We start from the raw sequence: 10,346 nt of genomic DNA on the forward strand, positions 1-10,346 counted from the left end.
AAATCAGAATTCCTGTTGTCATACTTGCAATGTTCTGGACTCTAAAGCGCTTTAAACTCCAGGCATAGGCGGAGTTGGCCTTTAATGCAGGGCTGACAGACACTTCCTTACTGTCTGGCCATGTGTTTAAAGGTCCAATGCATCCGTTTTTACCTCAATAGCAAATCATTTCTGGGTAACAATGAATAACCTTTCTGTGATTGTTTTCAATTCAAATGAAGACAAAAATAGCTTCTTTAGCAAACAGCAATTTCTCAAGCAGGAAGCTTGCAAGGACTATCTGGGAGTGGGGAGGGGAAAACTGAACATTTGCTGTTATTGACCAATAGGGTTTTAACTCTCTTTCTTATTGGTCTATTAACTAATTTATGCCATGGAAGGTAAAAACTCAATCCCACCAAAACAGGCTGAAATTGCAGTTGATTTTCAAATAGCTCTTACACTAAAAGGGCATTATCATCATTTTCACAATTTCACATTATTATCCCAACTTCATAGTGTGGGACTATATATAAAACACATGAAAACACGTTTTTTGACTGTACCGGGACTTTAACCATGCAGATTACCTTTCTATCTAATAAGCTATGTTAGAGTTTACACATCCTCTTCCAATCATAATGTGAGGAGATCAAAATAATAAAAAACTGTATACCAAATCTACTAATTTTAAAATGTTGATTAGTTATCTTTGACATTATCATTCACCTGATGATAAGACAAGACATGTGAAAACCTTTTTTTTTTGCTAACGTATGGTTTGGTTTGCCTTGGTACCTGAGAAAGAAAAGGTTGAAGACCCCTGACATATACTATGCTATTATATTCGGTTCTGTTATGTAGACTATTATCATTATGGGATCTTGCAGACATTGATGTAGCTTTGGTCTAACTTTATGAAACGAGCACCATTCGTCTGAGTAGCCTGTTCTCTACGCGTAAAGTAGATTCTGATTCTACAATGGGGAAGATTTGTGGGCTTGACTCTCGTTGGCTGAGCGCTCCAAAGCGTCACCGTCTGTCACTGCTAAAGCCGTAGGCTTTCCCCTGGTCTCTCTAGTAGTATTAAACAAGTGTGGAGCTATAATCTGTGAAGTGTGCCTGTCATACGATTTACCTTTTTTAAACCCTTAACGCCAATCTACATATGAGTAAAAGGATAACACCAATCAAGCGCATCCTGGAATTGCACTGCAGATCAAACTGTGAACGGCTTTTCTCACATTTTGTCACATTCAAATACTAAAGAAAGACCTAACTTGATGGAATAACGCGTTTTGAATAGAAAATATGGCAAAGATATTATTACATCTGGTGCATTTGTTATTATTTTTAAATTCCAGTATCGGGGAAGTTTCATCCGTGGAGCCATCCGACATGACGCAGCACGACAGCAATATCGAACAGGCTACGGATCACTCTTCCGCGCGCGAAACCGCATCGCGGGACATGGTCTCAATCAATATGTTCAAACTCTATGAAAAGTACAGTAAGGAGCCTCACCGTTATCGAGACGGAAATACCGTGAGAAGTTTTAAAGCTATTCCAAGTGAGTGTTCTCCTACATGTTCATATTTTACTGCATGATACCAGAATATCACACTTAATATGAACGTGGTGGGCTGCTGACAGCTGTAGGCAGGGTACTTTGAACGCAGCAGCTAGAGTAGCCTTGGAACCATACAAAGTGACATAAACATAATTTTGCAATAGCAAAAAGTTAATAATAATTAAGTTGGGTTATTGTATGTGTTTTATATAAGCACCAACCATGCCCTGTCACCGTTTTGGTATAGGCTCACTGTGATCAGAGAGTGTGGGCTACTGTTACTATTCATGAGATGTTAGACAAGAGCCTATTATGACACTCACTCAGACACTATTAAAGGCACACAGAAAACTCTATTTCGTGCTCTCCTTAGCATTTCCATATGGCTGAGACCTATTCAGGGGCAATTTTTATTTTTCAAACATTAGTGGGAGTCAAGGGATGACATTAATTAAGAATATTGTTTATGGTAGTCAAAATAGTGTGTATCGCAATCAGTGTAATCATGGCATAACGATTGCACTGTAGCCTATTGTATGTGATGATATTTCACCCACAGATAATAATTTGTGGCTTTTATGACATTGTGGTTGCAGAAAAGCTGTGGAAAGTAGGCTACATGTGGAAAAAGAATGTGTAGAATTAAAAATGCTGTCGACACACATGATCATGTCTTTCTTTTCTTTGCAGGAGTCTCTGCGAACAGCGTGTGGTTCCATTTCAACCTGTCGACCATCCAGGAGTCGGAGGTCATCCTGTCCGCCACATTCCACTTCCTGGACCAGCGTCCCCGCCACCGGCCCTGGATCTGCCGGCGCTCCCGAAACGCTTCCTGTCGCCTCCAGCAGCTTCCCCCGTCCCAGCTCCTCTTCCGAGGAACGTCCCCGAACTCTGCCTTTGCCTCCCCGCTGGGCAACGTCACCCTGCCCCCTCCCAGGAGAGGGTCCTGGCAGACAAGGGAAGTCTCCGGTGTAGTCAAAGAGGCCCACGTCCTGGGAGAGCTCCTCATCTCTGCAGAGTTTGACTTTGGGGTGAGGCCCCAGAGGAACCAGGAGCGCCTCTCTCCAGCCAGCCTACCATATGTCCTGGTGTATGCCAACGACATGTCCATATCTGAGCCCAACAGCGTGGCCATGACCTTGCAGAGGTACGGGCCTTTCCCTTCAGGCGAGGAGCCCACCCGGTCCCCCAATGCATCTCCTCCAGCCTCCAGGCTGAAAAGAGAAGCAGTGTCCCCCCTGGACCAAATACAGAACAATGACCTGCCTGAAGTCCAGTTTCACACCCTGAAGAACCATGAACTATGGGAGAGCACTTATTTTGCCCCTAAGATTAAGCCCTCAATGAAACATGGGCGAAAGCAAGGCCAGGACAGCAGTGACGGCTTGAATAAGCCCCAGGTGCTGAGCTTTGATGAGAGGACCATGAAAAAGGCACGCAGGAGACAGTGGAGTGAGCCCAGGGTCTGCGCCCGACGCTACCTGAGAGTGGACTTTGCAGACATCGGCTGGAGCGAGTGGGTGTTAGCCCCGAAAGCCTATGATGCCTACTACTGTGCAGGCACCTGCAGATTTCCTATTCCAAAGGTAAATTAGTGTAGTGTTTTACTTCAGTGTGTCGTGTAGTATTTATTTCGTCAATAAAATGTTCCATTGTCTTGAAAATATGCTTGAAATTGATTTAATTCATCCGATGATACTGCATACAGGGTATGCTGTATTAAATACATGCCTGACAAATGTGATGTCATCCTCATATTTCCTTGTGAAAGAGAATCCCTCTCAACTCCAGCTTATTTCCCTCTCTGGCTCCCAGGTTCTCCGGCCCTCGAACCACGCCACCATCCAGAGCATTGTGAGGGCGGTGGGAATCGTTCCCGGCATTCCGGAGCCCTGCTGTGTTCCGGACAGGATGAGCTCTCTGAGTGTTCTCTTCCTGGACCCCAGCCGGAACATGGTGCTGAAGGTTTACCCCAACATGTCTGTGGAGACCTGTGGCTGCCGGTAGAACCACCCGGGAAAGAGCCTCAATGCATAAATGCATAAAAAAGATGACAATGAATCAGACAGAGTGGAGCAGGAGAGACATTCAGTCAATAGAGTACAACAAGAAATACATCTTTGGATGAGACTACAATGGATGAACTCACCATGGAGGGAGATATGGATTATAGATAAGGGTTTTACGGGTGGTGGGATGCAGAGAACGCTATGTCTGACCCTCCGATGAGTGTGATTCACACAGGATTTCCTCTGTCATTCAGCAGCTCGACTGTAGGTGAATTGGGGACTGTTTGACTAACTGTCAGTTCCAAGCCTTCAGCCATCCAGAGCTGGCTCTTGATCTATACCCAGACTCCAGAGTAACTCAAATACTGGACCCTATTGCCATATACTGCACTTAGACTATTGGACTCAAGTTTTCCTACGGCACCAGACTCAAAAGCTCAACCTCTGTAAATAATCTTGTAACTAATACAACTAAATGGGACTTTTTTTGTAAATAATTGATGGAATCCTAAACTATGCTTTGCCTGTCGTTTATGTAGTGTTCACTAGGTGTTTGAAATAATCTGCTAAGATAAATGGTTAATGCATGCGAGATTGTACTATTTTAATAAATAATTCTTTATCGTTTTCTGACTGTATGCATACTGTGGAATATCAAATGTAATGGTTGCATTAGTTTGAATTCGGGATCCGCTGTCATCATTTTCAAAGAAAAGGGAGATACGCAGCACATTGCTGCCACCTGCTGTTTTGAAATAGAAAATAGTTACAAAATTGCCATTTTTGAAGATGTGGACCTGAGATTTATTGTTTTGATGTTACTGATGAAACAATACACCACTAGTGCACAATTATTACATCCGACATTTTCAACATCATACTGTATGTACAGTTGATTCATGTAAAACTACCACAAAGGTGTTGAGAATAATTGTGCTATGTAACTTCTATTTCCCCATTACAGTTTTTCTCAATCGCTTTGGCTCATTTTCTGAAACCGTCTGAACATTCTCTAAACTGTAAGTGCAATTGTCACAACTGTTTTATGGGACATCACAACTCTATTGCATGTCTGCAAAAATGTAGTAACTCACCCAAAACATTTAATTAATGCTTCAAAACCTAATTACTGTGTCAGTGAATTGGCCAATGCCACCAAAGTGAGAAAAAAATGTTGTCATCGTGTGAGCCGTACTGGTCAAAATGTTTAGATGTTTTTTCACCATGACAGTCAACCCTGGAAATGTTTGTTATACACACATTTCAGTTTTGTTCTACTTTTTTGTAGACACTGACTGCTTAATATCATTTACAATAATGTCAGTTTTGTCTAGCTGAATGCTATTGTGTATCACACTGAGCTTTTTAGATACCGACTTCAACAGTAGATAAAAGTTTACTGGGAAAAGTCAATACTGTACATTTGTATGTACACAGTACTTTTTTTTGTAGCAATGTGTTACATGTAAACAGAAAATTCACATTTGCATGTCCATTTTTACAGTACATTTGTATGTATACAGTACATTTTTTTTGTAGCAATGTGTTACATGTCAACAGAAAATTCACATTTGCATGTCTATTTTTACATATTTCTTACATGTAAAGTCATACACGGTGAACAGAAAAGTTGACACAAAATGGTAGTTCTGTAAAAAAACAATCAATTGTACCTCCTCACAGTACGTAACACTACAAGTTCCCACCTTCTTGGTGGACATCCTGTCACTCTTGTTGGCCTGGCAGGTCTGACAGATTTTGATAATTCAAATGGATCATTTGGCACGTGATGGCTCACACGATGAAAGAATGCTTAGAAGTTGTGAAGAGTATGACAGTTTCACTGAGAATCAACTCGTCAGTTTTGATCAGTCATGTGCATGTAGTTATTGTGCAAATTGTAGACAATTGTACTTAATCTTTTGCACACGTGCCAAAACACGTGCAATTTGCTTAAATGAAAAGGAAATTCAAATCTGGTGTGAACAAGAAAGTAATTGTTCAGAGATTTGTTTTGAAAAAAAGAATTCTCGTTCGAGAATTGAGCCAAAGCGATTGAGAGAAACTGTAATTGAATTGTGAATATGTCCGTTTTTTATCGTTTCTGCTTAAATTGCCAAAATATTGCCTAGACTGACTGTAAACTTAAATGGAAATAAACTGAATAGAACATAAAGTATAGTTTGTATAATGAAAAACATGGATCATCCTATGATGATACATAAAGAGCATCCTACATACTTACAGTTTTAGTCAATAGGCTAATATTAGAATTAAAGGCTGCTCCAGGAATGTTTAGGAGATAGGAATGTGTTACTCATTTCAGACAGGTTAAGAAAGTCCCTTCATTTCCAATGCATTGGAAAATGTATGTCAGAGGATATTTCAATGGTCTTCACTCTGTTTTTAGGGAGGGGTGGGAGGAGTGCCCCTGACTCAGGCCAACGTCCTCAGACACATTTGCCTCTGATGTACCCCCCACGATGACACTGGATCCTAGCCACTGTATGACACACTGCTGATGAAGAAGGCGTTCTACCCAACATAGAATGATGCAGCTTGATTCATTCAGTGCTACCAATTTAACCTGTAACTAAAATTGAAAAGTACATTTGTTACTGTTTTCTCTGTTGAACAAGTATGATATCTATATTGTATCTGAAAGATAAACAAGTCTTACTATGTACAGGGTTGGGTAGGTTGCTTTCTAAATGTAATCCGTTACAATTACTAGTTACTGGTCCAAAATTGTAATCGGTAATATAACTTTGGGATTACCCAACCTCAGTAACATAATCAGATTACTTTTAGATTACTTTCCCCTTAAGAGGCATTAAAATAAGACAAAAAGGATCCATCAAATTAATTTGGTGTATCATTATAGTGGTTTCTGACTTGTGCCCAGACACGCTCAGATGGAGCAAACTTAAACTTGCACCTTTTTTTCATTGCTGAAATGAATGTCATTGAGAAAACAGAAAGGTGTCATCAATTATTTTTATTGCAAACATCCTTTCTAAATTCAGTAGTAATCCAAGAAGCAATAATCTAGTTTTTCAAAAGTATCTGTAATCTGATTACAATATTTTAGCTGGTCATTTAATTCATTACAGTTGCAGTTTTTTTAATATTCAGATTACATGTGCGTCAGTTACTCCCCAACCCTGATATGTATTTCACTGCCTTTTCGAACATATACATTTTGATTTCCGTTGGCCTGAGCTTTGACCCGCATGTGGGAAGCAAGAGGGAAGAATTTAGTAAAGTGTTTGTCAGTAGCCCCACAATTTCCAGCGTCTCTCTCATTATCGCAGTGTGTCTGCAAATGTTTACAGAATCTTCATTAACTTCAAGCCCTCTAACGATAACAAAGCCTAAAACAAGACATCAATGGTCGAGATAAGAATGGCCGTGCTACTATTTTCGGTTGACATGAGGCTACTGTTTACTCTAGAGCATGGGAGTGGACCCCCAGAACTATAGCCCTAGCGTAGAAGAATCTCAATTTCAACAGATTGTCACCCAAAGTCAGTTTTAAATACATAGTGGGAACTGGGAAGGTAAAGCGTGTCGATTGGGAAGGATCTGATCTGAAGATGCAGTGCTCAAGGCGTTTCCTCTTCCAGATGTGTCTGAGTTTGCTGGTGTCCACGGGCTCCTGTCGGTGCAAACCACTGAACGATGTCCTCCAAAGTGAAGATCGCGGGGGCTTCTCTGAGACTTCCGAGCAGGACCTGGTCGAAGAGGAGGACAGGTTACACAGCTTTCTGGGAACCATGAAGGAAGGGTTTCTGAGGAAACTCAATCTATCCGATGTCCCACGGGAGCACAGCAAGATATACCCACCGCCGTTCATGATTGAACTGTACAACAAGTATGCCTCCGACACGTCCTCGATGCCTCGTTCTGATGTCATTCGCAGCTTCACCGTTCAAGGTATGTACATAGGCAAGTCAAACATCAATGTGGGGGATTTTATCAATGATCACAACATTTTCATACATAGACACTGTATTATGCATGCTTATTAAGCCTGTGTGCCTCTAAGGCTGTTGATACAAATAAGGGATATCAAATATGAAACTATGTATGCCTTTTGCCCAATGTTGCAGATGTCAGTCACTCTGAAAAAAATGGCACCAAGTCAAAACACAGACTTCTGTTCAATGTAACTGTCCCAAATCACGAAGAGGTCAACATGGCAGAACTCAGGCTGTTCACCCTGCTGGATAATAGGACAACCTCAACCTCTACCAATGGGATCGGGGCTTCCATAAAGGTCTATGAAGTGGAGTATAAAGGAAACAAGGCCATTGCCCACCTTGTGGATGGGAAAGAGGTCATTGGGACCCATCACTCTTGGGAAACTTTCGATGTGACCACTGCCATCCAGAGTTGGGTCAAGTCGGACCGCGGGGCCAGTGAGTTTGAAGTGGTGGTCGACAGGTGGGACTGTGGGCCTTTCAAAGGCGGAGGTTTGGACGTGAGTGTGGGCGTGGGCGTGAGGGATAACACGGCAGCTGCTTTGATCGTCTTCTCCGACGACCTGGGGAGCAGGAAGAGAGAGGCCAAGAAGGAGCTGAGGGAGATGATAGTTCATGAGGAAGAGACACTCTTCTCAGGGAGCGACTGGCAAGGGACCGACTACAATGAGATCCCCGTGGACCTACACCCCAGGCGGAAGAGGCAGGCGGACACCAACTACTGCCGACGGACCTCCATGCGAGTCAACTTCAAAGACATCGGCTGGGACCAGTGGATCGTAGCGCCCCCTGAGTATGACGCCTTTGAGTGTAGAGGGGTGTGTTACTACCCCCTGACTGACGACATGACCCCTTCCAAACACGCCCTCATCCAGACCCTGGTCAATCTCAAGAACCCCAAAAAAGCCAACATGGCGTGTTGCGTTCCCACAAAACTCGACCCCATCACGGTCATGTACCAGGAGAATGGTGTCATCACTATACGACACCCGTACGAGGAGATGAAGGTGGCAAAGTGTGGATGTAGGTAGTGAGAGGTAACATCCATGGTGGTCCCCTTTAACCCATACTGTAAATCTGTACAGTTCTGTTGTGAGATGCATTTGAGTTATTTTATTGAGTATATGTTCAGCGAATGCACAGTCTGTCTAGAATAGCAATAAAGCCTATGGTACAATATTTATAAATTATTTATGAGCGTTATCATTATTGTTATTAGGGTTTTAGAAAATAATATAGATCATAAATTGGATCTACAGATGTAGGATCTTAGTTAGGTGCGCATGCAAAGCAATACACAACTCTAGATTTCTTACATACTCGTATTATTATTATAATTTAATTTATTCTGTTCTCTCAGACGCTTAAATTACTTAAGCTATTAACATGAATCCAACGTCCCAATGTGCAGACTGCCACAACAGACTGGCCACCATTAGCATAAAATAACTCACCAACAATAACTCATGAAACGTTCAAGCTGGAGACACCAAACCAACTTTCACATTTCCAGACTATTCTAATTTCAGATTCTCTAAAACTTTAATAAACTAGAACGATAAACGTTTGCATAAATTAGCATAAAATAACTCACCAACAGTAACTCTTGAACAGTACAATTTAGAGACACTAAACCAACTGTCATATGTTCAGGCTATTGTAACTTCACATTCTTTCAAATCGTAATCAACTATAACTATATAAATGTGCATACGTTTGCATAACCCACTGACAGTAACTCTTGAACCATTTCTTCTAGAGGCACCAAACCAACTCCAGATGTTTGGGCTATCCTAATTTCAGATACTTAAAAACTTGTATCAATCAGACTCCTGTGGCTGGCCGGGCGCAGTGCGCGCTAACGGTGTTTCCTCCGACACATTGGTGCAGCTGGCTTCTGGGTTGGATGCGCGCTGTGTTAAGAAGCAGTGCGGCTTGGTTGGGTTCTGTATCGGAGGTCGCATGACTTTCAACCTTCGTCTCTCTCTCGAGCCCGTACAGCAGTTGTAGCGATGAGACAAGATAGTAGCTACTAAAAAAAAAACTATTGGATACCACGAAATTGGGGAGAAAAAGGGGTAAAATTCAACAACAACAAAAAACACACACACAAAAAAAAAACTTGTATCAATTATAACTATAGATATGTGCATTAATTTGCATAACTCTTCAGCCATTTAAGCTAGAGACACTAAACCTACTTTCACATGTTCAGGCTATCCTAACTTCAAATTCTTTAACACATGTATCAACTATGACTGAATAAATGTGCATAAAATAACTCCCCATCAGTACGTCTTAATCTGTTCAAGCTAAAAATACTGAAGCAACATTTAGATGTTCAGGCTATCCTAACTTGCAATTCTTGAAAACTTTCATAATGCACACATTTGCATAAAATAACTCACCAAAAGTAACTCCTCAACTGTTCAAGCCATAGGCACCAAACAAACATTCACGTGTTCAGGCTATCCTAACTTCAATTATTTCTTTTTTTTTTAACTAGAACTATGGACATTTGCATACATTTACATAAAATAACCTACCAACAATAACTCTTGAACTGTTCAAGCTAGAGACACCAAAACAACTTTCACGTGTTCATGCTATCGTATCAATCAAATCAATCCTTCACCAGCTAGCATGCACATCACATTTTCTTCAGAAAATGCACTTTTATAGTTTGATCACTCTTTTGTAGCTGAGGATTTTCCTGCACAGCAGGAAATGCAAACCTGTCGTGCATTGGAGTTTTTGAAAGGATTCTCAAGTTTGTCATTACCTCTTTGACATTTCAGACTTGAT

General features: G+C 41.4%; 3 protein-coding genes across 3 annotated transcripts in view; 2 read left to right on the forward strand and 1 right to left on the reverse strand.

Moving 5' to 3' along the window:
* The window catches only part of LOC139376538 (trichohyalin-like), a 375,197-nt gene that overhangs the window by 225,573 nt on the left and 139,278 nt on the right, over positions 1–10,346 (reverse strand). The window lies entirely within an intron of this gene.
* LOC139377497 (growth/differentiation factor 10-like) lies at positions 1,061–5,734 on the forward strand. The gene is made up of 3 exons (XM_071120532.1): positions 1,061–1,549; positions 2,240–3,135; positions 3,365–5,734. Exons 1-3 carry the CDS (start codon positions 1,291–1,293, stop codon positions 3,554–3,556), a joined length of 1,347 nt encoding a protein of 448 aa, XP_070976633.1. The 5' UTR covers positions 1,061–1,290; the 3' UTR covers positions 3,557–5,734.
* Positions 6,258–9,662, forward strand: LOC139376523 (growth/differentiation factor 2-like). Its single transcript, XM_071119212.1, has 2 exons — positions 6,258–7,494; positions 7,671–9,662. The coding sequence occupies exons 1-2, from the start codon at positions 7,155–7,157 to the stop codon at positions 8,570–8,572; spliced, it is 1,242 nt and encodes a 413-aa protein (XP_070975313.1). The 5' UTR covers positions 6,258–7,154; the 3' UTR covers positions 8,573–9,662.

Source organism: Oncorhynchus clarkii, chromosome 20 (assembly GCF_045791955.1).
Source record: "Oncorhynchus clarkii lewisi isolate Uvic-CL-2024 chromosome 20, UVic_Ocla_1.0, whole genome shotgun sequence".
NCBI classification, from domain to species: Eukaryota; Metazoa; Chordata; class Actinopteri; order Salmoniformes; family Salmonidae; genus Oncorhynchus; species Oncorhynchus clarkii.

What these genes read in the sequence shown, in the direction of transcription:
- LOC139377497 (XM_071120532.1), top strand. Translation starts at nt 1,291, where the DNA reads ATGGCAAAGATATTATTACATCTGGTGCATTTGTTATTATTTTTAAAT. An exon ending in AAGTTTTAAAGCTATTCCAA is followed by an intron (nt 1,550 to 2,239) that starts GTGAGTGTTCTC and finishes TTTTCTTTGCAG; the next exon opens with GAGTCTCTGCGAACAGCGTG. An exon ending in GCAGATTTCCTATTCCAAAG is followed by an intron (nt 3,136 to 3,364) that starts GTAAATTAGTGT and finishes TCTGGCTCCCAG; the next exon opens with GTTCTCCGGCCCTCGAACCA.
- LOC139376523 (XM_071119212.1), top strand. Translation starts at nt 7,155, where the DNA reads ATGCAGTGCTCAAGGCGTTTCCTCTTCCAGATGTGTCTGAGTTTGCTG. An exon ending in TCGCAGCTTCACCGTTCAAG is followed by an intron (nt 7,495 to 7,670) that starts GTATGTACATAG and finishes CCAATGTTGCAG; the next exon opens with ATGTCAGTCACTCTGAAAAA.